The sequence below is a fragment of the Lycium ferocissimum genome, chromosome 5 (assembly GCF_029784015.1).
Source record: "Lycium ferocissimum isolate CSIRO_LF1 chromosome 5, AGI_CSIRO_Lferr_CH_V1, whole genome shotgun sequence".
NCBI classification, from domain to species: Eukaryota; Viridiplantae; Streptophyta; class Magnoliopsida; order Solanales; family Solanaceae; genus Lycium; species Lycium ferocissimum.
Window position 1 is genome coordinate 68,687,552 of NC_081346.1, and position 27,844 is coordinate 68,715,395.

Below are 27,844 nucleotides of genomic sequence, written 5' to 3' on the forward strand. Positions count from 1 at the left end.
GACATTAGCATTTTGCTTGTTGGCACAAACTAGGTTTGACAATGGCCCGGGATTGATCTTAAACATGGTATGTACAGGTCTCTGTCTAACGTAATTTGTCTAAGCTCAACACAACCCATAAATTTTATGAGTGCCATGAGAAAAAACGACCTCCTCCATTCATAGATGATAATTATACAACGTCAAGGAGCCAATATGAAACTAATGTACTTTCTCCACCTCCTTGAAATGGCTAAACAGGTAAAAGTAAAAGTTTGCAGCTTCGAGAAATCACAGCAAAAGAATATGCAGAGAAGAATAAGTTCAATTTGAGGCAACAATGAAAGTAATCTGGTTTATCCAAGATCCCTTCTTCTGCTTTTCTTTCAATTTCCAACAAAACTTGGCGAACATTTGGAGCAAATTTATGAATTCTAAAAGATTCAAATTGCTTACAGAAAGGATGAAGTACAAATAAACTTACATCTAGGGGCTTAAAGAGGAACTGACCCATAAAAAACTACCTCTGCTGGCCCCGTCATGTATATATGGTTGTCTTTCTCACTCCACTCAATATCCAGTGGCCCACCAGGCAAATCAACTGTACAGCGCTGCTTTGGGAATGGGGAAGAGCAATGAATCAAAGGAGTAGTCAGTAACAAATAAATGGAAAGACAGTCACACATACTTGATATGATTTTCATTTTTCCAGCATTAAAACCGGAAAGTAATCAACTTCTTACCCTTGCAGCACGACCCTCGAGCACTGCTGCAACGACTACGGCACAAGCTCCTGTCCCACAGGCTAGTGTCTCACCTATACTCAAAAAGGATAAATTCAAAGTTATATTTAGCAAGTAACTTGGCCAATCTAATACACCAAATTATTAGTAGGGTAAAGGTTTCTTTTTTGTTCAAAAAACAAACCTGCCCCGCGTTCCCAGACGCGCATTTTAAGGTGTGTTGGGGAGAAGACTTGTACAAATTCTGCAAATCAAACAACTAATTTCAATCTTAAGCTAAATATTAAGCAAAGGAGTTGATCAAATGGTCACAAGAAAGAAGTGAAACAACATGAGCATAAGCATCCACATATTTATATTTCTTAATCTAAACCAATGGCTACGAGTGCAAGAAACTACAGAAAGCGGGTGCATCCCCAATAAGCGAGCTACATTTTGAACATAAATGACAACCTTGAAGACCCTGCCCCCAACCTATAATGATGTTGGAACTGCACCTAAAGCCTTTACCGCTTTCTAGAAATTGCTACTGGATAATGCATATCAAATACCGAGCACTTGGTCACGTAACTTTAATCGGAAATGTTAATCCGGGTCAATAACCATGAACGGCTTGCCAAAAGTATAGTACAGATAACCAAGCTGATTAACCAAAAAACAGAATCCCAAAATGCTCCCTCCCTCCACAGAGCGTCACAAAGGAAAAAACAGTTTCAAATTTTGGAGTGTGATCAACAATTTTCCAAGGTTCTGTTGCCCCGGGAGTACTATCCAAATGGATGATTCTAAAACATGTCAAACGAAAAAAAAATTCTATTCCTGGAGAAGTACATCAGTTGGAATCCGCTTCGGTCACAAAAGTTATTGAACACAGCCAGCAATGAGGAACTCATGGAGATAAATAAATCGGATAAAAGATGCTGAATATATTATTGAATTAAAGGACAAGCCCAATGACATCATCAGACACTTGGAGAAGATTGGACTGTAATCAAAGCAGGTAGATAACTTATTCCGGTGGGCAGCAAGAGGAGTGCTGGGATGAAACTGGTTTGTACACACTTGTTTTAGAGCGTGCAGGAGAAAGAAGGAAAAGCGTAACTGCTTGTATCAACCTGCACTCTCTTTAATTCCCTCCTAATATTAGTCTCAGACTGGATTAAGCAAGAACTTGCTTAGACAGCTACAAGAAGATCTACCTTTCAACAACAACAACATAGCCAGTGTAATCCCACAAGTGGGGTCTGGGGAGGGTAGAGTGTACGTAGACCTTACCTCTACCTTTCGTCCCCCTAAAAATGACTCGTATCAGTAAGCATCTTCATATTCTACACAAAGATCTACCTTTCATCCCCTAAAAATGACTCTTATCAGTCAGCATCTTCATATTTTGTTTTTTGAAATAACAGAAACTAAACTATTGTGTGCTTAAACCACTCTTCATTTCTTTCAGAACCACATTATACAACGTAAACCAGTTCTGCTACTTTTAGTCCATTTCCAAATGCTGAAATCGCATTTCATTATAAAAATCCCAAAGAAAAGAGCAATAATGTTAAGCAAAAGGGATCCGTGAGGCAAAAACCCTGGATTTGGCAGATTTTCAAATGAAAATCATGCTAATGTAATGTAACACAGGCAGAGGATGAGATAGAGGCATCAAATATCTTGGTGTCAGATTTAATTTTTTTAAAGAAAAGGAAAAAGAACATAACAAGTATGACCTTAAGATCATACTCATGCATCATTAGAGAGTAAAATTTCTACAAACTGACCTGTGTTAGTGCGAGCAGGAAACATAACATGATGCTCAAACTTTGGTCCAATATCTGCTAAATTTAATTCATCTACTTGCAAATCCTGTTGCATGATAAGTAGAAAAGAGAAAGCAGTCAAGACCCAGTAAATGGGAGAGACACACAAGCTCCCAGTGATATGTTTTGTTTCCTATTTTTGCACAAGCAGAAGCTTACTGTTAAGTAGTGAAAGAATAAACAAATAACCACTAAATCCTTGCAATAGTAAACGGAATGACTAGCTTTTCATGAGGAAAAAGATGATATTAATACCCTAAGAGATACTTTACTCCGGTTCATCTAAAGAACATAATAGTGATTGACTTGAATTCTTAAATAAAAGGTGAGATGTTTAAGAGGCTGATTTACAGAGTGAACAGCTTGGTACAATGTTCAGCATAACAATATTTGGTTATTATTTTCATATAATAGCGTGCTGAACTGTTCTAATCAATTGTAGCACTATCTTCCTTTGATTCCACTAGTAGTATCAAATAGCACTAATCCAAAGAAAAGTACCTGGCTTTGTTCTGTACCAAAAGTGACACAATGAGGATTCCCCATGCTAACACAGGTTACATTCCATGCTCTTCCGTCTATATCTAGTCTCGATTTAACGGCAGATTGATCTCTATTAGGAGGAAGTTTAGTGGGCACATCTGATGCCTTCAGAATGGGTTCACCCATGTCAACCCTAACCTGAAATTAGAAACAAAATATAAATTTGAACAGCAAAGCAAATCGGGTGAGTGCTTTCCTATTAATTCAAAATAATCAGACATCAAACTTCAAAGGAAGAAGAATCTTCAGTGTTCAATGCATACAGCAAACAATAATTCCTTCAATCAATCAATCAACAAAGTGTCAGTCCCAAACTAATAGAGAGGCTATATGATCTCCAGTATCCATTCTGCTCTATTCATGCAATAGCTCTTTAATCTAGCAAATGGCTGAGAAAAATGGAATTTACCTTTCCGTCATCTTGAATCTCGGGAACAATTAGTCCAGCCCCAGTGTGTATGGTGAAACTACAAGATTCGAAAGAAATGATAGCCAATCAAAATCCAGCATAATTAAGGAAACCATATTCGTCAGATGCAATCAAATGCTATTATTGAATTTAACAATATAACATGACAGGTGAGCCACAAAATTAATCTTGATAGTTAATTCAATTAATTAATCATATCTCAGATTAAGCATACAGAATAAAAATACTTTATCACTGTTTACTTTATTGAGAAACTTCTTTGGACCCCATGGTCATACTCATGCAATTGCTAAAATTGCAGCTTCCCAGAGATACATTTATATTCTGAATAGGGACAGATTAACATGAACCTTCTGAGCCAGTAGAATATGTTCATTTATATAGTCAATGAGAAATTAACAAAAATGCCATCTAGTGTTTAGGAGCTTTATGTACAGCCTTTCATGATACCACATTCAAAAGACAAGTAGAGCAAATATTCTATAAGAAAAAACCTTGAACAATGTGGTCCATTACTGTTCCAATGTGGTCCGTGTCATCCAACCCTTCGTACTTTATTCGAGAATATGTGGTTGGAGCACGAAGGTTTTGATGATTTGGTGAAGGACGGGTGGGGTTCTATTCACTTTCAAGGTAACCCAGATTTCTTTTTTGCCAAAAAATTGCAGCAGCTCAAAACTCTGCCTAAGGACTGGAACTTGAACACCTTTGGCAGACTAGAGAACAGGAAATCAGTGATCTTAGGCAAGGTACAATTAATGGACAATCAGAATTGGTTCTCAAAGCCGACCTTCTCATGGAGTTGGATGACATCGCAAGGTTAGAAGAAATTTATTGGAGAGAAAAATCAAGGTGTCTTTGGTTGAAAAAATGGGGATAGAAACACGAGTTATTTCCACAAGATGGCCAATGTTCATAAGAGATACAATCGTATCGAGAAGCTGGAATCCAACGGCTGATGAGATCCTAAGTTTCTATGAAGCACTTTATTCAGTCTCTAGCCAATGGAGACCATCTTGATCTATGGACAATTTACCAGCCATTTCCAAAAAGGAGGGACAGTGCAAAGACCCTTCGATGGGGAAGAGATCTTGGGGGTAATTAGGGAGTATATTGGGGACAAAGCTCCAGGTTCGGATGGTTTTAATATGGAATTCTACAAAAGATGCTGCAGTTTTATCCAGAGTGATTTGATCATGGCAATAAATTTCATTCATTCTCAGGAGAGATTTGAGAAAAGACTCAGTGCTTCATATATTGCTCTACTCCCCAAGAAAGCTGGTGCTAAGGAACTAACAGATTATAGGTCGTTAACTCTAATCAGCAGTTTCTACAAAGTGCTGTCCAAATTATTGGCTAACAGACTCAAGGGATCCGTACCCGTATTGGATACTCGCACCCGAGTCCGAGCAACTTAGAGTGGTAGACAGATTGTAGATGCCTCACTCATTGCAAATGAATGTAAACACTCCAGATTGAGGCAAAAAAAGGCTGGTATTTTGTGCAAACTAGATATCAAAAAAACTTTTGACTATGTGATGGGCTTTGGGGAAAATGGGTCAGATGGATCCATTTCTGCGTTTCCACTGTCAAGCTGTTCATTATCATCCAAAGGTTTCTTTACTGCACAAAAAGGTCTAAGGCAAGAAGACCCTCTCTCCCCTTCTCTTTTCACCTTGGTTATGGAAGGCCTAAGTAGAATGCTTGGAGCGGCAGAAGTTCAGGGCTGGATTAAAGGATTCAACCCAAGTTTGAGGAACAAGGGAGAGAAACATTTCACCCACCTTCTGTATGCAGACAATTCCCTTATTTTTTGTGATGCCGAAAGGGAACAGATCTTGTATCTGCGAATGGTTCTTTTGTTCTTTGAAGCAGTTTTGGGACTTCATATTAATTACTCCAATAGCGTTATTTACCTGGTTAATAATGTTCCTAACCTACTGGATATTTCAGGAACTTTGGGATGTACGGTAGGTTCCTTTCCTGCAAAGTACTTGGGACTCCATTTGGGAACAAAATCTAACTCCATAGCAATTTGGGACGACATCTTGGAGAAGTGTGACAGGAAACTCTATTGCTGGATCTTTCTCTTGGGGAAAGGTTAGTGCTTATCAAGAGTGTACTAGATTCATTACCCACCTATACTATGTCGTTGTTCCCTTTGATAATAGCAGTGGTGCATAAAATAGACAAAATACGCAGGGACTTTCAGTGGCAGGGTAACAGAGAGAATGCGGCCTTTAATTTGGTTAGATGGAGTGTTATCTACGGACAGGAAGTCAGGAGGTTTGGGTATTAAAGACTTAAGAGGTTCAAAGTAAAAGCTTGCAGCTTAAGTGGCTTTGGAGGTTCAACAAGTGACAAAATATGGATTTCTCAATCCATGGACAACCAAACAACCATATCTCTCCAACACATGTGACATGTTGTATATGGAAGCATCTGAGAACTCATTGGGACATCTTTCAAACACTTATTTCAGTAAAAATTGGGAATGGTACGAAAGTAAGATTCTGGACAGACACCTGATTGGGCTCTTCACCTTTAAAGGATCAATATCCTTTCCTATATACAGTGGCACAGAATTCTGAAGCATTAATATCAGAATATTGGTCTAACCCTGGCTGGATATTACATTCAGACGTAATATGAATGATTGGGAACAGGGAAGTGGACAACTTTAGCTCTTTGTTATCTCAGCTACACAGTTTGCCTCCCCTTCTGTCCAGAGACGACTCTTTAAGCTGGGTGATGCTAAGGGATGTTTCTCTGTTATATCATGCTACAAGCAGTTAAGTCCTCCCCAAACTGAAAATTGGCCTTGGAAGTGTATTTGGACAAATAAAGCTCCGATGAAAGTTGAATGTTGCATGGTTAGTTGCGAGAGAAGCTTGTCTCACACACGAAAATCTTCAGAGCAGATGTTTGCTTTGCAACAATGAAGCTGAAGATATCAACCATTTATTTCTTCATTGTAAATTCACATCTCAGATATGGAGTCTCTTTCTCATTTTACTGGGAATTCAATGGGTAATGCCAAGAACAACAAAGGAAGTCTGCACTACAATGCTGGCACTTGAAAGGTCTTGGCAAGGTGAAGAGGAAAACTTGGAATACCATACCTGCAGTGATATGGCGGACTATATGGAAAGAAAGGAATGCGAGAGTTTTTTAGAGCAAACATGAATCTGCAATCAGTATCAAATACAGATGTATATCTTCTCTTTTTTGTGTGTGTGCAACAGGGCTGCAAACGACTTAGATGCCATAATTGACTTCCAGAGCTCATTACACAATTTGTAGTGTAGCCTCCTTCTGTACTTATTGATAGAGAGGTCAACGTAGCTCTATGGTAGGAGTAAGTATTTGACACGGTTTAGGAGAGGTAGTACTAATAGGAAAGGAATTATAACTGTCCTAGTCCTATACAAGTTATAGTAGGAAATAGATATAGATATGGTCCTATAAATATTGGTATTCTACGGCGTAACAGTAAGAAGAAAAGTACAGAGAATTATTTTTCAAGAAATCCTTTGTTTATAAATCTTCTTCATGGTATCAAGAGCTTTGTTCTAATCTAAGTTTTCTTGTATCCTATACACTGTTCCACGTTCTACAATGACTGGTACATCTACTTCCGCTCTTTCTCTTTCACCAGCTACTCTCCATCAATTCATAACCATATGTCCCATAAAATTGAAATCTTCAAACTACCTTGTTTGGAGAACCCAAATAACCCAATTGATGCAGACCTTGAAGATTGGTGACGTTATTGCAAAAGAACCACCACCTAAGGTCGTTTTAAACGAAAAGGATGAAGAAATCCCAAATCCTAAGTTTATAGAATGGGAAGAAAAGGACGTTTTGGTGAGAAGTTGGCTAACTGGAACCATGACTGAAGAGTCAATGTTCCTTATCATTGGATGCACTTCGGCCAAACAAATTTGTGAGAGTCTTGAGGACAATTATCTACAAGCTAGTAAAGATAAAGAATTTCAATTGAAACAACAAATTCAAAGCACCAAGATGGGATCAAAGTCGGTTGATGAATACATAAAAGAATTCAAGGGAATTTGTGATAGCCTCACTGCTATACACAAACCCTTAGACGAAGATTGCAAAGTTACAAATTTTGCTAAAGGTCTTGGAAATAAATACAAGACCTTGAGGACTGTAATATTAGGAAAAGCTCCATATCCGACCTTCGCTCAGTTTGTAAATGCACTGAGAGGGTATGATATGAGAGAAGAAGATAATGAGAAAGATCATGTGGATCAAGCTATGGCTCTTCAAGCCCAAAAAACGCAAGGTTCGTTTGGCAGAGGTAGAGGAAACTCCTCCAGAGGTAGAGGACATGCCGAGGTAGAGGAAACTCCTCCAGAGGTAGAGGACATGCCCGAGGAAGAGGTCACTTTGGACCCAAGTTCAATAATTATGCCACTGGTGCACAATCTAGCAGACAATATTGTTTTCAAGATAATCAGAAAAGCTCTCAATCACAGGCAAATCCTTGTCAGATATGTGGAAGAAACAATCACACGGCTATTTCTTGTTTCTACGGGTGGGACTACTCTTATCAATCTCAACAGGAAGCACCACAAGCACTCGCTGCATTAACAATTAATGAGCAATCGGACAATAATCTTTATATGGACTCTGGTGCAACTCACCATATGGTGCAGACAACAGGTAATATCGATAATCCTACTTTATACAAAGGTTCAGACTCAGTGATGGTAGGTGATGGAAAACGACTCAAAATTACTCATATTGGGAATAAGAAGAAAGGTACAAATCTACGATTAAAAGATGTTTTAGTTGTACCTAAATTAAAGAAAAATTTGTTGTCTGTAAGCAAGCTAGCAAGTGACAATGAATGCTCCCTGGAATTTACTGACATTGAATTTGCTGTTAAGGACAAGAAAACTAGGAATTTATTAGCAAAAGGGAATAGAAAAGGAGACCTATATGCCTTGGATCCAAAAAGTGCAGACAGAGAGGTCCATCAAGCTTTGGCCACTATACGCTCAAATAAAGCATCGGATAAGTCTGGCATCAACGACTGGGGCACCCAAATTTTAAGACGTTGAATTTTCTACATTCAAATAGATTTCTTACATTTAGTAGTTGGAATAAAAAAAAAAATCTGTTTGCACTGCATGTCAGATGGGAAAAAGTTGTAAGCCACCATTTGCAATTTCTAATAAAGTTGAGATTGAACATCTTGCCAAAATTCATTGTGATTTATGGGGTCCTTCACCTGTTACCTCACCTCAAGGCATGAGATGCTATGTGATTTTTGTGGATGATCACACAAAATATACTTGGCTTTATCCGCTGAAAAGAAAATCAGATTTCTTCAGTACCTTTGTTAAATTTCAGAAATTGGTCGAAAATCAATTTGATAGGAAGATCAAAAAATTTCAGAGTGATGGTGGCAGAGAATTTAGTAGCCAAGTGTTCATTGATCATCTAACCCGATGTGGCATTCAACGACAAGTATCTTGACCGCATACACCTGAGCAGAATGGTGTTGCTAAACGTAAACACCGACATGTAGTTGAAACCGGTTTAACACTAATGTTCAATGCTTGTTTTCCTTTGTATTTGTGGGTTGAAGCGTTTATGACGGCGGTATATTCCTACCCCAATCTTGAAAATGATCTCCCCTTTTCAGAAATTACATCAGAGAAAACCAAATTATAGTGGCTTAAAAATTTTTGGTTGTCGGTGTTTTCTCCACCTAAAGGGATACAACAAAAATAAATTTCAACCAAAGACCTTCCCGTGTGTATTCATCGGATATAGTTCTCTGCATAAAGGGTATCGGAGCTATCATCCACAAACAAAAAGGGTTTATATATCAAGACACGTGATATTTGATGAACAATGTTTACCGTTTGTTTGTAATGTCTCACAGGAAGTTAAAGATCCAGTTTATTCAATGTCTACCTACAAGGAATTCATTGCACCTGTTGATGCTTCAAGCACTGATGAAACTCTAATTGCATCTGAATCTAATGCTCCACCAGTTGATTACCGTGACAACAGCCATATTATGGCACCTGTAGGTGTTGATTACATTCCTAATGGTGCTAACCAAGAAGTAAACACCCTTGAAGGGCTTGAATCAACTGAGCATGAAAGTTCATCACCTGCTGGCCATGTATCTCCACCAATGCTCTCACCAACTACATTGGAACATGCTACACCAAACAGCCCTTCTACCAATAGCTCAAAAAATTCAACACCTACAAACAGTCCCTCATGTTCATCCACACCCGCAGTTGCGTCATCCGGTAATTCTTCCGATGGTAATTCCTCTGGTATTAATTTATATGTTGATTTTAGTGACTATTCTTGCCTTCCAACTACATTAACCATCTCTCCTGAAAACACCCATCACATGATCACGAGAACCAAATCTAAAAGCATGTCACAACCTCCAGAATTTCAAACTCTCTTGGCTACTAGCTCCTCAACCACAAGTGAACCAAGAAACCCTAAGGACGCTCTATCTCAACCTCATTGGTTGCAAGCCATGCAAGCTGAAATGCAGGCTCTCTTTGAAAACAAAACCTGGAGACTAGTTCCACGTGAACCTCATATGAACATAGTTGGATCAAAGTGGGTTTACAAGACGAAACTAAAAGCGGATGGCACAATCGATAGGTATAAAGCTCGCTTGGTTGCAAAAGGATATAATCAGATTGAAGGTCTTGACTTTGAAGACACGTTCAGTCCAGTAGTTAAGGCGACTACAATTCGAATAGTCTTAACTCTAGCCACAGTACGCAAATGGCCTCTTCGTCAACTTGACGTTAAAAACGCATTTCTCCATGGACGACTTAGAGAAACGATCTATATGCAGCAACCGCCACGATTTGTAGATTCCACAGCTCCAGACCACGTATGTCTGCTTCGACGGGCAATTTATGGTTTGCGACAGGCACCAAAAGCATGGTTTCAGAGGTTTAGTGAAGTCCTTCTTCACCTAGGCTTCATTGGAAGTCATGCAGACTCCTCCCTGTTCGTTCTACATCACAGAGGTGATATTGTCATCCTACTCCTGTACGTTGATGACATCGTGCTCACTGGAAGTAATTGCAACCTTTTGCAGTCACTTATCTCACAATTAAGTGCACTATTTGCCTTAAAGGATTTGGGTGCTCTTCACTTCTTTCTGGGTATTGAAGTTGTCCCTTATGTTGACGGTCTTTATCTAAGCCAAGCTAAGTATGCACAAGATATTCTACAAAGAACCATGATGCACTCAGCTAGGGCACTCCATACTCCATTATCTCAAAAATGTGACTTCCACACCACCACGGGCTCTCCTGTTGATGCCTCGGATTACAGAAGTACTGCATTTCTTGGTCCTCTAAGAAGCAACAAACAGTCGCGAGGTCAAGTGCGGAGGCCGAGTATCATGCTCTTGCCTCTCTTGCCGCTGAAATAACATGGATCCTCCATCTGTTGAAACACCTTGGTGTATCTCTTGACTCACCGCCTGTGCTTTATTCAGATAACATTAGCGCGTTACATCTCACAAGCAATCCGATTCTTCATACTCGCACAAAACATGTTGAATTGGACTATCACTTTGTCCGAGAGAGAGGTTGCAGCTAGGGCAATGGTTACGAAATATGTCCCTTCCCTGACGCAAGTAGCTAATATTTTTACAAAGGCTTTGTCGAAGCAGCAGTTCCAGTTTCTATGAAGCAAGCTTGGAGTTGTTTCACTACCGACGTCCAGCTTGAGGGGGGATGATAGAGAGGTCGACGTAGCTCTATGGTAGGAGTAAGTATTTGACACAGTTTAGGAGAGGTAGTATTACTAGGAAAGGAATTATAACTGTCCTAGTCCTATACAAGTTATAGTAGGAAATAGATATAGATATGGTCATATAAATATTGGTATTCTACGGTGTAACAGTAAGAAGAAAAGTACAGAGAATTATTTTTCAAGAAATCCTTTGCTGCAGCAGACCAATTCTCAAAGGTGAAAGGTATGACCAAACTTACGGAAGCACTATCACGTTCCATGATGGTTCATGATATTTGCTAATCTTAGATACGTCAACTCATCAAGGAAATTCAAACTGTACCCCTTCAGATACCAAATAAGTAAGTTTTAAGAAGCTCCATATTCCCGAGAAGGTGTCAACATAAAGAAACAAGTAAAAGAAAATAATTTCGAAAAACGTAAATATAAAGGCAGATGTATGAGGCTCTACAAAGTAGATTACTATACATAGAGAAACAAAAAGAATGTAAACACCTTCGTTTTCCATGTGAGTTCTCAAGCTCAGCTATAAATTTGGCAAGGCATCGAATTCCATTACCACACATCTGCATATAGAGAAAGGATTTATTCGTTAACAATCACAAACTTCAACTTCAAATAGGAGGATAACTGACAATGCACTTGTGGTCACTCATGCAGAGAGGAATTATCAGACTTCCTTTCATTCTATATCAGGAGAAGGAAAAGATAAGGAAGACCTAATTACATACTATTAGAGCAATTTTGTACTTCGTGAAAGTAAAAATGATGCATGTTCTGTTATTTATTCCATTAAAAGGGGGCATATTTTGCTGCAAACACGATTCTTCAGATCTCCTAAAATCTCTTTTTTTTTTTTTTTTTTGGGGGTGGGGGGTGGGGGGGGAACTGAAAAGGGAAAGCAATGGCATGCATAACAGATAATTGACACAAACAAAAAATATGAAACCAAGAAGATAGAGATAGACCGAACGAAAGCAAGATGGTTTCCATCACAATTCAGCCCTTTCCTCTATCATACATATACAGACACAACGACCCAACTTTTAAGGTAAAAAATAAGCCAAATTATCATTCCTGAGACATAGATGCAATCAATTCTAAATTTGAGGAATGTGTAATGTTACCTCTGGCTCACTTCCGTCTGAATTGAAGATCCTCATGGTGTAATCAGTCCCATTGACACCCGGCATTGCAAATATCACCCCATCAGCACCAATACCAAAGTTTCTATCACATAATTTCACAGCTTGATCAGGAGTGACCTTAGGTTCTGTTGTATCTCTATTGTCAACCTGCTCAGAACAAGCATAGAGAAGATAAGAATCTAATCAAACACCCAAAAAGAGGGGAAAAAACAACAAAGTACTAGAAGAGCAATGCCTCTTTCCCCTCATATTTTAATGTACTTCCCCAAATATCAAATGCCAGTCATGGACTGCTAATCATGATTCACAAACATAGGATTTTTGTGTCCGTGCCTTAAATTGTGAGCTTAATCAAATAGATAAATAATGAAGTTTCGACATTTTAAACTGTAAGCTATCAGCTGTTAAATAAAATAGAGCACATTATTGAGGCAATATTCCAGCACTTAAACTATTCAGTGCCAAACTAGTATGGGATTTACAACCCATAGTACGGAGGGATTAAAATCTCTCTGAGTCACTTCAGAAAGACTGCATTTTTTCCAACAAAACAAAGGTCGATCTCTAAACAAGCCATCACTAAGGTAAAAATCCATCCTTTTCACATTTTATTGAATAAGGAAGCAGCATTTTAGCAACATGAAAAGAGAATCGCAAGATGGATAAGGTAATTCAAGAAAGAGTATAAACAAGAAACAGAAAGCTCCAAGGATATACTAAATTAGAATATGATAACTTCAGCATACTTAAAGTAAGAAACACGGGAAAGATAATAAAATACTCCTTTTGTTCCAATTTAGATAGAACTCTTTCCAACTCTGGATGTCTCAAAGTATCTAACATCATTCTACTATTATTATTTTATATAATTTAAACAACATTCAAGAATTTAAATTGAATCCATATTCCTTTAACTATTTAATTTTAAAGTTAAACTTTGAAGTAATGTTTCTGTATCAAACAAATTCTTCAACCAGAAACTAACTTTTCAACTGATTTTAATTAATTTCTTCCACTACCAGTCTACCACTTCTATCATAAACAAGGAAAATTAACATGTTAAACTTTGTATTATGTCAAACACCGTCATATAAGATAGAAATGAAGGAGTGCCAAAAGATTTCCATAGATAAATTGTGAATTTGACCATTACCTTAGTGCAACTAGAATTCAAAAGGAAGAACAAAAAATTAGTAAAACCTGAAGGAAAGAAAAAAAAAAAAAAAAAAAAAAAAAGAACGATAGCTTTACATCAAAAAATAGATATTGTGCTTTACATCAAAAAATAGATATTGACCAAGATAACTCAAAATGAATGCAGCAAAGTTTAATCTTTTACCATTTCACACCATACTCCCAAATTCCACGTAAATTAGAAAAAACAATATTTGGTATTGAGCGTTGCATATATATATGTATAGTGTATATATTACCAATATGATGTCGTTAGTGAAACTAGCATTTACAAAGAAAGAACAAAATTAGTAAAACGTGAAGAAAACCATAGCTTTATATCAGAAAATAGATGCAGTTGACCAATATAAAGGGAAATAAATGTGGCTAACTTTTACTCCCCCATTCACTTTGACCACCATTTTAAGATGTATTTTTTCATCATATTAATATGAGAACAATTGCAATTTATAATATTTTTCGTAAAATTTTCGAACATCTAAAACGTAATTTTAAAATATTGATTTAATCTAATTCAATGTAGCTCTGAAGATTAGTCAAATTGACTCTCCAGAACATAAACGCGACAAGTAAAAGTGAACGGAGAGAGTATCTTTATGTTCACATCATACTTCCGAATTCAAGGGAATTAGAAAAGAAAAAAAAAACAATTTTCGTTATTGGGCATTGCAAATATATATATGTGTATTGTGTGTATTACCAATATGAATTCGTTGCCTAAGCCTTGGTACTTGACGAAGTGAACAAAGCCGCTTTCTTTACGATCGAGGAAAGAACCTTCAGTCAACCAGAAACTAACTTTTCAACTGATTCTAAGTATTTTCTTCCACTACTAGTCTACCACTTCTATCATACACAAGGAAATTAACATCTTAAACTTTGTATCGTCAATCAACGAAGGAGTACCAAAAGATTTCAACAGATAAACTGTGAATTTGATCATCAGTGAAACCAGTATTCACAAAGAAAGAACAAAATTAGTTTTTTTAAAAAAACATAGCTTTACATCAGAAAATAGATGCAGTTAACCAAGATAATGGGAAACAAAATGTGGCAAGTTTTATCTATTACTTGCAAATTCCTCTGGAAATTAGAAAAAAGCAATATTCGATATTAAGCATTTACATAGCAAGTGTGAATTTGATCATTAGTGGAACTAGTATTTAAAAGGAAGAACAAAATTAGAAAAAAATAGATATTATTAACCAATGTAACTGGAAAGATATCCAGAAAGTTTCATCTTTTACCTTTTCAAATTCCTGGAAAATTAGAAAAAGCAATATTCGATATTGAGCTTATATTTACCAATATGAAGTCGTTGCCGAGGCCATGGTACTTGAAAAAGTGAACAAAGCCGCTTTCTTTACGATCCAGGAATGAACTTTTCTCAGGAGCTTCGATTTTCATTGAAGATAATGCTGCAGTGACGCGGAAATTAGGGCACTGTATGGCTCTGAATTTGAGATTGTTGGATTGTAGACTGAAAGGAGAAGAGAATCGAATTGGATTCACGGAAATGGAACGGCGGCGGGTTGGGGTTGTGAGAGGCACTGTAATGGCGGCCATGGGAGGAGTAGTTGGTAAATGAGAGCCAAAATAAGGTTTTTGTTTGTTTGATAGAAAGTTACAGAAATAGGGGTTATCTTACTATGAATTTTGAGATTATTAGATTTATTTAATTGTGAATTATTAATTAAAATAAACCTTATATTAAGAGCTTGAAATTATATACGTCTCTAATAAAAATGGGATTATAATTTCGCTATTATAATTCTATGGTTATATGTCTTGAGATTATAATTGAGATAATTTTATTTTTGGATTAAATAATTCCCCAGGTTTCGTTTTTAGTTAAAAAGAATTGATGGCTACGAACCTACGACTAAAGCCCCAGTGCCAGGCAATGGGGTTGGTGTGAGGGGTGAGGGTGGTTGACGTGAAGGAAACAAACAATGTGGAATGTGTTAATAGGATCCTGAGGCAGTCGTGTTTCTCACTTTTGAGTAACTTCTTTTTTTAACGAAAATATTTTTAAAAAATTTTGACCAATCGAACTTAAGAAAAAATGTTTTCCTTCCGCACACACACCCTAAGTGAAGCAACTAATTGCTGTGAAACATGGAATACGGGACCGAAATTGTGAGTTTTTGAATTGTGAAACAGTTCAATAATTCATTTCTCATAAAATCCATAATATTAGCCCATTGACCATTTGTGTTTCAATTTCTATACTAGTTAGAATCAGTTACATGAATTCTTTGTACCCATTCCTTTATACTAGACTATCTTTACTACATCTGCCAGTATATATTAGAGTCCAAAGTTCAACTTTTAGATGCCTTAGCCGAACCCCAAAATCTCGTACACATTTGCTCAATACTGATGCTAATGCAGATCAACTGTTCGATGAATTGTCTAAACGAAATGTAGCATCTGCTACATCTTTAATTAGCCACTTTTCTAAACTGAATCAACACAAGAAAGCAATAACTATCTTCTCAAGAATGTTTGAGTTTGATATTAAACCCAATGAATTCACTTTTGGAGTTGTAGTTCACTCATCCATTGTTCTAAGGGACCCTCATTTAGGAAAACAATTTCATGCCATTTCAATGAAACTTGGGCTTAACTCAAATGTTTATGTGGGTAGTTCACTTTTGGATCTTTATGTAAAGCTAAGTAGCATTGAAGAAGGTCATCGTGTTTTTAGCGATACACATGAACCGAATGTGGTTTCTTACACAACGTTATTATGTGGTTATCTTAAAGAACAGAGGTTTGATGAAGCTATGGACATCTTTAGTATAATCCCGGAGAGAAATGTTGTTTCTTGGAATGCTATGATTAGTGGGTATAGCCAGAAAGGACGTAACGAAGAGGCTGTTAATCTTTTTATCGAGATGTTGAGACTAGGAGTTGTACCTGATCAATCGACGTTCCCTTCTTTGTTTAGTGCAGCTGCAAATATGGCAGCATTGGGAAGGGGGAAAAGTTTTCATGCTTGTGCTGTGAAGTATTTGGGTGGTGAGTTTGGTGTTTTTGCAGGCAATTCGCTTGTTAGCTTTTACGCGAAATGTGGGAGCTTAGAAGATAGTTTTTTGGTCTTTAATCGACTTCCTGAAAGAAATGTTGTGACTTGGAATGCTCTAATATGTGCTCATGCTCAAAATGGGAGGGGGAAAGCGGCGATTGAATTGTTTAAAAGAATGAAACAGATGGGAATTAAGCCGAATAGTGTTACTCTTCTTGGTTTGTTATTGGCATGTAATCATGTTGGTCTTGTTGATGAAGCTTATTTGTATTTCGAGCAGGCAAGAAATCAGGACGCTAATTTGCTTAAATCCGAGCACTATGCATGTATGGTTGATTTGCTATCACGTTCAGGGAGGTTTCAACAAGCTGAGAAATTTATTCAAGATTTGCCCTTTGATCCAGGTATAGGATTTTGGAAGGCATTGTTAGGAGGGTGCCAGATTCACTCAAACACGAAGTTAGGGGAATATGCTGCCGGAAAGGTATTGGCTTTAGAGCCCGGGGATGTTTCATCATATGTGATGCTTTCAAATGCACATTCTGCTGCTGGAAGATGGCAGAGCGTATCCATCGTAAGGAATGAAATGAGGGGAAAAGGGTTGAAGACGGTCCCTGGGTGTAGTTGGGTTGAAATCAAATGCAAAATTCATGTGTTTGTTACTGGAGACAAGAGACATGCCCACAAGCCTGAGATTTATGAAGTTCTTGGGTACTTCCTCGAGCATGCAATGAAGAGCCAAGAAACTGATCTTCTTCAAGAAATTTGATGCACAGCTCCACGTTTCAATGGCCGTCCACCTTGTAATTCTTGACATACTGCTGCATATGTATCAATGAACTGCAAAAATAAGTTTGAAGTTATACCTAGTCAACTTCCTTGAGACAACGAGGTAGGATGAGCTACGATAAGTTAAATGGGGAGAAAGATGTATTATGGTCTTGATGAATGATTATGCCACAGGCACACGGGTGCTTCAGTGCCATGAAAGATGCTGTCAGCTGTAGCCAATCTAATAGGCTCAAAGAATGCAGTTAGACTCATATAATGTTAGTGTTACTGGCTCATAGCTATTTCCTTACTATTAACTCCTGGAGTTGCTTGTGTCCTCCCCGTCCCCATTTCTTGGGGCTGTTGTTCTCTTTACTCCCCTTTTCTTGTCATATTTTGTTGGAGTCTTTGATGGTTAATTATGTGCTATTTCCATTATAAGAAGTTTTAATCTCATATTGCTCGCTCCTTTCATTGTTAATTTGGCAGATCTGCACTCAATTGGTGGATTGGTGCCTCTTCTCGGTTACTTAAAGAACTCCCATGCTAACATTAGAGCCAAAGTGGCAGAAGTCGTAAGTACGATTGTTCAGAACAATCCAAAGAGCCAACAACCGGTAATGGAAGCTAATGGCCTAGAACCTCTTCTCTCAAATTTCACCTCAGATGCTGATGTTACCGCTCGCACTAAAGCTCTTGGTGCAATCTCATGTGGGTACTTTTCCTGTTGATTAATGATTCATTACTTAATTGAGTCCTTTAATTTTAGTTGTCATGTCATCTGTTTTCCAATAGCGCTGATCAATTAGCTTTTTGTTTTTTTCCTTTATTCCAGCTTTAATCAGGCACAACAAGCCTGCCATTGCTGCTTTTCGTCTCGCAAATGGTTATGCAGGTTTAAGAGATGCTTTGAGTTCTGAGAGTGTGAGGTTTCAAAGGTACTATTGTCGCTATATCATGTTCCAGATGTTTCTGAATCAACCATGAATAAAGCGATCTCTCTTATATTTTCTTTCTAATAGGTATTGTTTTTTTCTTTTGCAGGAAAGCCCTTAATGTGATCCATTATTTACTTAATGAGAATCATTCAGACTGCAATGTAGTGACTGAGCTAAGATTTCCCCTATTTTTGACGCATCTAGCCTCTAGTGAGGATGGAGAAGTGCGAGAGGGTGCCCTACGAGGACTTCTTGAGCTTGCCAAAGATAGGACAGGAGAGGTTGCTGGCTCCTCATCAAATGAAGAAAATGAGAAACTCAAATAAATACTTGAGAACCGAATCAACCGGATTTCCTCTGTGTCAGCTGAAGATCTTGGTGCTGCCAAAGAAGAGAAGCAGCTTGTAGATTCCCTCTGGAGTACCTGCTACAATGAGCCTTCTTCTGTTAGAGAGAAAGGCCTAGTTGTTCTCCCCGGAGAGGATGCATTACCACCTGATGTTGCCAGTAAGCATTTCGAACCAGTTCTGAGAGCTTTTGCTCCGAATAGGAACGAGGATACTAAGCCAAGTAGTGAAAAGAAACAGGCTCCTTTATTGCTAGGCCTAGGTCCACCTTCACACGATCCTCCTGCGCATAATAGTAGCACCAGCGGAGCCATGGCTGGGGAAGAAAATAGAGACACCTCTGCATGATGATGTACATGTTTAGGCGATACCAGGTTCTTTGGTTTAATACGTCTTGTGATACTATAGATACTCTCTACCTTAGATGCCTAGTGTTTTCTGGATAATTTATCATCTTTCCTCTCCATCATGTCATCCTTCCAATTTTTCTTCTTTTCCTCTGCTGTTTAACTGAGATTTTCGTGTAATGTTGTATTTTTTGGTTATAGTATATTTAGAACATCAACTGTTGGATGTGTTTTTACATGTGGGAATCTAACTAGTACTAATATTGCTGTTCATTGGCTTTCAATTAATTTTCTGTAAGAACTGAATTACATGAGTTGGGACAACAAAGTGCCTCTAGATGGACATGTGTTTCCATTCAATCCTAAGGTACAGGAAAATTGTATACAGATTCTCGAAACTCTTATTTGGGAGGGCAAAAAATAATGACATACCTTGAAGCCCTACATCTGTTTAGTCTAAAAGACTCATCAAATGCATAACTATAAGCCTTAGGGCACATAGCCTTAAACACATGAGCAAAAATAGTAGGTTTGCAAGTTTTGGGATCTTCAAACTTTCCTGTGCAGCAATACTTGGCTGATTGTATAGCCAAACAAGCACTCTTACACACTACCACTTATCCACCAACCTTCACTTCTAGTGCAGATGGACAACATATATTCAGATCAACATCAAATTCCGCCACGCCACAACCTATTCCTCCACCCACAGGTCTCATTGAAACCGGCACGTTAAAGCCATCGACTAAGCTCACATCGTAGAAATGCAAAGGCGAAGTCGATGCGCCTAGTGTCATTTTCACAACAGTAGCCGGGGCCTTACCTCCTAGCCCCTGACATTTTAACTGGCCATCACAGTCTCCGGTGTCGCACGAGCCTTGGCCAGTGTTATTGAAGTGACAATTCTGCCTGGCCCATATTCTACCCGCCCACTTCTTAGGCACATCGAAGACTACTTCGTCACCACTTCTCATATGAAAGCCACCATCTTTAGGAGTCATCTTCCCGGTATTGCCGAGAATTCCAGGCCATATGCTTCTTCGGCAGTTGTTAATTAGAATAAGTTGTGTCCCATCTGCACTCACAATGGTCACATGAAAAAAGAAAAAAAAAACAAGTCAAGAAAATGTTGTACATACAAACAAGGAAGTAAGGAAATAGTAAGAGTCAAGAATTACTTGTTCTGACAAGAAAGAGGAATACATAGAATAGATGAGATACAAATACAATCAGCATTTTGATACTTTGAGAGGTTGAAGTTCAGGTATACTGAGTAGTGGGGAAGTGGAAGAGCTTTCTGCTTATCTCTGGACAATTAAGGTGTTTAAGTACAAACTTAACATTCTATTTGAGAGTGTGCTTTTAATTTGTTATAACCAAAAGAATTTTTTGACCTTTCTTTTGGGGACAAAGGCATATATGCATTGCTTCAAGTGGAGGACTTGTACCTCACTAGAGATCAATGAGATTTGGAGATAAATTACTTCACATGCTTAAGTACCTTAACTTGTGTGCAAGGGTCAACTTGACTCACTCATTAGACGCTAGAGTTCTGTTGATTATTGAGCAGATAATTTGTCCGATACGCATACACTACGTGCAATAATTACTTAATTTGTTGAATAGAGTCATGACAAGTTGTGTACAAAGTTGCAGTTAGCTTATTGTTCGACTATGGCGGAGCCAGGATTTTCACTAAGGGGGTTCAAAATATGAAAAAGTAAACACAAGAAGAAGCAAAAGGGGGTTCAACGTCTACTATATATACATAAAAAATAATTTTAACCATGTATAAACAGTGTAATTTTCTGCCGAAGGGGGACGAACCCCCTTGGTCCTTCTTCCCTCCGCCGCCAATGTCATATTTCATGACGAGTGTGCTCTTATTCGGATGATCGATGAATAGAGACCGTTGGGATGACCAGAAACTGTAATAAAGTTGGTCATTCTTTAGCTAGACTTGATAGAACCACAGTGCGAGGACTTCGAGTCTAGATAGGGTTTTTTTTTCAAACTAGCAGACAGATGTAATGTTGTTTAAAATTGATGTAAAACACCGGAAAATTTGCACCTGCAGTTTCAACCTTTTGGTGCCTGGTTCATAGTTCACTGCTTTTCTTTATGTCAGTCCTCTAGTCTCATTCTTTGTATTCAGTGTGGATTAGGTGATACAAATGACGTGCTGAGGCCAACTTGTGTGTCTTCTCTATTGAACACTAGAATAGAAGCCATGGCAGGTGGACTATGGCATTCTCTGTGCTTATGTGATCATGGTCGTGTCTATACTTTTGGGGGAAATCAGTTTGGCCAATTGGGTCTAGGCACAGGCACTGACCATGCAGAGGTGCGTCCAAGATTTATCACTTCTTTTTTTGTCCGTGGACTCAACAGTTTCAATGTCCAATAATAGTATCTAATTAAGGCTGAATTATAATTTCATCTAAGAGTTTGGCTATAGTCGTACCACGAGATGTGCCAGGAAGTGGGATTTAAATTGCAATCCAAGAAGACTTCCACCAGGTGTTATGGCTTTTAAATGTACCCAGACACTTGAGGGATAATAGATCATTCTGACAGCCAATTAGTTAGACGATATAATTCCCTACATTTTTGCAGTTTAGCGGCTGCATTATTGTAAACCTTTTTTGTTTGAGGGATCTAGAAACTCAACAGGAGATTTCTGTTGCACACATGACCTAGGCTTGTGGATGCCTCAATACTGGAAAACTAGAATGCCAAGGTAGTGTCTTGTGGAGCTCGTCATAGTGCTATAATGACAGGTAAGTGTCGAGACTATCAAGAAGATGAAGTGCATTTCAGTCTCTGATCCACTGGACAACCTGAGTTTTATTTTCTTTGAAGACAATTTGAATTCACTTAGTTCAATTTCAGACCTAGTTATTGGAATGTAACTCAGTACAAGCAATTGTTTGCCCAACTGTGACTAGCTAGTATTTGTAATTGAAATTTCTTGAAATTTTATGAGTCGCAAATATGCTTTTGACAGTGAGTTTGAATATACTTGTTTCCTAACCATGTGATACATCATATTACCTGTTGATCACTATCAAATGTGTGTTAAATCGATCAGCTTTAGTAAGAGTTGGACAATAGGGAGCCACTATATGTTAATATATATGTTTGCTATATATTAGTAATCTAAAGATATCGTTTGCTTTGAATTTTAGAGGACAGAAAGAGTTATAGCTGGGGATGCAACAAGTATGGTCATGTGTGCAAGAGATTATTACTCTTCCACAAATATTACATCCATGTTCCGTCTTACCTTTTCCCTTTCTGTTGCAGCTTGGCCTAGGTGATACAGTTGACCATAACGTCCTTGTGAAGTACCCATCGATGATTGTATGCCGAAGAACGTAGTGTGTGAGTGGTGGCACACACTATTACTTGCTGAAAGCCATCCATGATCTCCCCCATTATTTGGAGAGAACTTCTATAGTTAAAGTATCTTGTATTCCTAGCTATGTGTTTTTTGATCCTTGGAATTTCAGTAAGGCTGCTCTTTTGAAGTCCAAGGACTTCTGTTTGGTTGGAGATGAGTTAAGTGTGGCATTCGGGTTCAACTCCCAGCTAAGTTGCTCGGACTCGGGTGCAGGTGTCCGATACGGGTGAGGATCTAGAGGTCGGATCCTTCATGATCTAAATTTTAGGATTCGGGGATACGGATCCAGTTATGGATATGGGTGCGGGGATTCGGCTAAAACAAATTCAAATATCTAAAAATAGAGTTATAAAACCTAAATTATGAGATATTATGTGGAAAACTTGAGGAAAAAATATTGATAAAGGGGAGAATCCAGGAAGGAGATAAAAGGAAAAAGAGTGACATAGAAATTTCTAGATACAAGGTATCCATTTTCTTCAATTTCACCTTAGCTTTTGTTTTGATTAAAGAAATCATTGAATCTGTCCCCAATTTCTCCGTCGATTTTGGTCAAAGTATCCAAAATCGGTTGACCAGATCGGGTACGGATCCCACACCCACACCCATGTCGTGTCGACACGGGTGTTGCACTTAAAGTGAAGAGTCCGAGTAACATAGACTCCCAGCGGAGACAAAAAAACACTGGGCAATTTCTTCTCATCTACTTAAGCCTTGGTGGACAGAGTTACTCGACGGAATAGCCTAGGTGCGCACAAGGTGGCTTGGCCACCACTGTTATCAAAAAAGGAAAAAAGAAAAAGGTGTGGGCATTGTTGCGTCAGATGTGCAGATAGGTGGGGGCATTGTTCTGTCAGGTATGCAGAAAAACAATACCATGCAGGATTCAATAGCTACCGTTAACCATTAGATTGTTTGTGAATGTTATTTTGAAGCCCTTCTTGTTATGTCTTGACATATTGATTTTGATTGTTTATTACGTAACACCATAGATCATAAGTGGATAACTTTCTCTTGTTTTCTCATTTCTTTTGGAGGGAATTATGTCTAGATATTTGACTTTCTGTTGTTTCCTTCCCTGGTTTATTGCATGGTGAAGATTTAAGGATAATACTTTCTTTGGATTATTACCTGATTTTGATTTCTTCTGTTTATCCTAGTTTGGTGCTAATGTCATGCTGGATGACTGGGAAGAGAATTTGGCTGTGATTACTGTAAACAGAACGAAGGATGACGAACTGGTGCTTATTTATCCTGGTGATTGTTTGCGGAAAGAGAGCAGTGATGTATGCCTTATGCCTTGCTTTTCTTTTATATTACTCTCATTCAGTGGATTGCCTCTAATGTTGACTGCTTCTTACATACATTTTCTTTTAAAAAACAATGATCTAGAATGTTGCTGCACACAGTTGCTATCTGAGAAATTTATTCATGATTTGCCCTTTGATCCAGGTATAGGCTTTTGGAAGGCATTGTTAAGAGGCTCCCAGATTCACTCAAACACGAAGCTAGGGGAATATGCTGCCCAAAAGGTGTTAAGACTTTAGAGCGATGTTTCATCATATGTGATGCTCTCGAATGCACACTCTGCTGCTGGTAGATGGCAATGGCGGAGCATGTCGATTGTAAGGAATGAAATAAGGGGAAAAGGGTCCCTGGTTGTAGTTGGGCTGAAATCAAATGCAAAATTCATGTATTTGTTACTGGAGACGAGACATGACTGCAAGCCTGAGATTTAAGAAACTGATTTTCTTAAAGAATTTTGATAGACAGCTCAAAACTTCAATTTCCCGCACATACACAACACAGAAGGGAAAACGAAGCTGTCTTCCCTGTCCACCTTGTAATTCTTTATGTACCGCAGCATATGTATCAATGAACTGCAACAATATGTTGAAGCTATACGTAGTAAAGTTTCTTGAGACATAGAGGCAAGATCAGCTACAATCAGTTAAACGGTTGTGAAAGAGGTCTTTGATAAAATGATCGGCCCATGAAAAATGTTTACACCTGTAGCCAATATAATAGGCTCGAATGATGCAGTAAGACTCATATACTGTGGCATCTGAACAGAGATCAAAACTCTGCCCCAAAAGAAATTGCAAAGTGCTGAAATTTGCTGCAATAAAAACTTACCAAAATCAGCTAAAAGGAGTCTAGTGAAGTTATGCCCATAATATTAAGATGCGACTCGTGAGGACAATTGGTGAGTAAAGATCTTCACTTCTTTGCTCACTTCAAAGCAGAGGTTAAATGACATTGAAATGTAGTTACACAATTATTGGTTAACTGATACCGCATGGCAGGCTATCTTGTGTTGTACAAAAGCTTCCATGATGATTGTACCAATAACGAGCACAGTAATCGCTAATAACCATACAAAGACACTAAAAAGTCCTCAAGATCTTTAGTACATCCATATAACTATTCCATTAGCATGTAGTTTAAAAACCAAGAAATAACACATGAAAACGTGTTTTCTTTTCATCCAAACAATTATGCAACCCAAAAAGTGAATCAATAAAAGCGTAGAGCCAATGCAAGGCTCACATTCTTCTTGACCCTTTCGACTCTTGAGATTTAGGATCATGGAAACCTCTTCAGAAAAAATTTAAGAAACAAAATTAGAGCATTTCTCTTATAATATGGAACAAAACACGTCTTTGAAATGCAAAATTTAGAATTCAAAAAACAAGGCACTTCCATTCAAATGTTTCCAGAAACTCAAATCAAAATATTCTAAATTCTCATAAAATTCTAAACAGGTAGACTAATTTAGATGATCCCGATTTTGTTGGCAACATCCAAAGCATCATAGTCTGGAGTCAACCTAACATATGCCTTCTTAGTACCATCAGGCCTGCAAAGGGAACATAAGAAAGCAGCTTAGAAAGGAATAACAATGGCAATATGCCGAACAACAGAAAATACAATTGAAGGAAATATAATAGTCCTCGAGCAGGTTGACATTCTGCTATCAATTGGCATGATGGTCAATGACAACCAATTTTCATATCAAAGTATCACATATATGATAACAACAACAACCCAGTGAATCCCACAACGTGGGGTCTGGGGAGGGTAGAGTGTACGCAGACCTTACTCCTACCTATATATGATAAACCTTTGAAATTTATCATTTAAGACTGTTATGGAGCAAAGAGCAGTACAACAGAAAACATACCTGATCAAAGTGTTGATTTTCTTTGTCTGAATGTCATACATCTTCTTCACGGCATCCTTGATCTTCTTTTTATCAGCTTTGATGTCCACAATGAAAACAAGGGTGTTGTTGTCTTCAATCTTCTTCATCGCAGACTCGGTGGTCAGAGGATACTTTAGAATAGCATACTGGTCAAGTTTGTTCCTTCCAGGTGCACTAACACGAGGATACTTGGGATTTCTATCCTTCTTCAAAGTCTTAGGGCGGTGGAATGTGACTTTTGTCCTAATCTTTTGTGACTTCTTCTTGAAGGTTGATCCTGACTTGACAGCCTTGGCAGCTTTGACGGCTTGAGCCTTAGGGTCTGACTTTTTGGTGGAATCAGCTGCAAATAAATCAACCTTTACTCTTCAAATCAATACTAACAAGTACTATAATTGAATTTACCTCCAAGCCTATTTAGAACCCATATTATTATCTACACAACCCTAACATCAATTTTCTGTCCTGGTCTTTTTTTTCAGGACAAAGATAAATTTAGGTGTATGGAGAGGTACTATTGAAACACCCCCTAGAAAAATAAAGGTGTTACCAGCGAACTCCCAATATCAATATATGCCTCCCATGAATCAAATAAACAGAGAGTAGTTTATTTGGGATTATGAAGGCACTATGTTTTTGTCCTAGTCTTAAATGAATTACCTCCTTTTCTAAAGCCTTTAGGTAGAGAGATGTTAGAATCTCCCAAAATCGGAATATTGACTCTTATCTAACCCTAGTGATTCCATCATTGAAAGTATTAAGCGAGCCAAGCAAAATAATTCAAGCCTAATAAATAATTTCTTTCTCAAACAAAAAGGAAATTCTAAAAATTGCAAAAATCTATCTAAAAATAATAGTTTCTCATTTCTCAAGTTTCTGAAAACTACTAAGATTCCAGTTTTCCATAGACAACAATAATCAACGGAATTATACTATTAATCCAAAGAAATTCCAGAAACGCACAAATTATACAAGCCCCCTATACTTAGGCCTGTCTCTCTCCAATTTTTTCAGGCTTCGACAAATATTAAAGCTCCAGTTTAAAACAAAACAACTCATAACAGGTTTTCTAATATTTCAACAAAGTGCAACAAAACATCATGCAATAAGTGTATTCACCAAAAGAACTCAACTCCATTTCCCACCCGCACACCCAAAACAACATCAAAAGAAAAGGTTTTAACAGCTTCAACCAAGCATTATCTTATTACATTACTCAAACTCACAACACTAAAACTACTACTACTACTTTGAAAAAGATACAAACCCTTGGTGCATTCATGCCATTGACATAAATACTAATAAAAACACCGAAATCTTTGTCAAAGCAGTACATTACTCTTAACCTCACAGCAGTAAAACTACTACCCCTAACAAAGGATACAAATCCTCAGTATATTCATGCCCTTACAAGAAATAATAACAGAAAAGCTGAAATCTTTGTTCAAAAGTCTAACCAAACACCAATATTATCACAAAGAATATCATAGATTAGAGCTAACTCCAATAATTAGTTATAAATCTGCACACATAAAGACAACATTTTTTCACATTTCCAACAACATAATAGACATACTCAGTACATATTCTTTTGGTTGACAAATATAGTCTTTTTACTAATCCTCAAAATATTCATGCCCTTGCCATAAATATAACAGAAATAATGAAATTTTATCAACAACAATTATATAACAAAAAACAGCACAGATAACAAAATCATTACACACATAAAGACAACAACTTTTCACATTTCCAACAACATAATAACCATACACATCACATATTCTTAAACTAGTCTCAAAAAAAAAAAAAAAAGTAATAAATGTACCTTTAGGAGCCATTTGATTAGATACAATTCTGAAACCCTACAACAAGTTCACCAACCTTACCTACAAATAAATAAAATTAAAAGAACAGGTCTAAAATTTAGGGTTTTATGAAATTAGGGTTTGAGAATTATAACAGAGAAGAGGAGTATATACCTGAGAGACACAGTTGCTCTGCTGATTAGGGTTTTGCAAAGAGAACTAACTTATCGTATTTATAATAGGGCTTAGTTAGAAGTAAAATGTTTAAAGCCCAATTTCAGCAAAATAATAGGGCCCATGTACGGTTGTTATAACCAAAAGCCCATAAAAGACTCCTATTTAGGGGGGGATGAAATTG

General features: G+C 37.7%; 3 protein-coding genes, 1 non-coding gene and 2 pseudogenes across 4 annotated transcripts; 2 read left to right on the plus strand and 4 right to left on the minus strand.

The window, feature by feature from the left end:
• Nucleotides 1-320: 320 nt before the first annotated feature.
• On the minus strand, nucleotides 321-15,202 carry LOC132057975 (diaminopimelate epimerase, chloroplastic). The gene is made up of 9 exons (XM_059450550.1): nucleotides 14,942-15,202; nucleotides 12,422-12,589; nucleotides 11,790-11,860; nucleotides 3,489-3,546; nucleotides 3,038-3,217; nucleotides 2,498-2,582; nucleotides 907-966; nucleotides 723-796; nucleotides 321-590 (listed from the first exon to the last, which is right to left on the minus strand). Exons 1-9 carry the CDS (start codon nucleotides 15,200-15,202, stop codon nucleotides 474-476), a joined length of 1,074 nt encoding a protein of 357 aa, XP_059306533.1. The 3' UTR covers nucleotides 321-473.
• A 620-nt stretch (nucleotides 15,203-15,822) lies between these two features.
• On the plus strand, nucleotides 15,823-17,530 carry LOC132057188 (pentatricopeptide repeat-containing protein At5g42450, mitochondrial). Its single transcript, XM_059449664.1, has one exon. The coding sequence runs from the start codon at nucleotides 15,886-15,888 to the stop codon at nucleotides 17,434-17,436; it is 1,551 nt and encodes a 516-aa protein (XP_059305647.1). The 5' UTR covers nucleotides 15,823-15,885; the 3' UTR covers nucleotides 17,437-17,530.
• Nucleotides 17,531-17,695: 165 nt separating this feature from the next.
• On the plus strand, nucleotides 17,696-19,164 carry LOC132058587 (uncharacterized; annotated as a pseudogene).
• A 144-nt stretch (nucleotides 19,165-19,308) lies between these two features.
• On the minus strand, nucleotides 19,309-20,456 carry LOC132058501 (thaumatin-like protein; annotated as a pseudogene).
• Nucleotides 20,457-25,083: 4,627 nt separating this feature from the next.
• On the minus strand, nucleotides 25,084-27,644 carry LOC132057189 (large ribosomal subunit protein uL23). Its single transcript, XM_059449665.1, has 3 exons — nucleotides 27,507-27,644; nucleotides 25,658-26,021; nucleotides 25,084-25,333 (listed from the first exon to the last, which is right to left on the minus strand). The coding sequence occupies exons 1-3, from the start codon at nucleotides 27,517-27,519 to the stop codon at nucleotides 25,249-25,251; spliced, it is 462 nt and encodes a 153-aa protein (XP_059305648.1). The 5' UTR covers nucleotides 27,520-27,644; the 3' UTR covers nucleotides 25,084-25,248.
• Nucleotides 26,176-26,296, minus strand: LOC132058684 (small nucleolar RNA snoR83). Its single transcript, XR_009415400.1, has one exon. It is a non-coding gene; the product is annotated as a small nucleolar RNA snoR83 (small nucleolar RNA).
• Nucleotides 27,645-27,844: the final 200 nt, after the last annotated feature.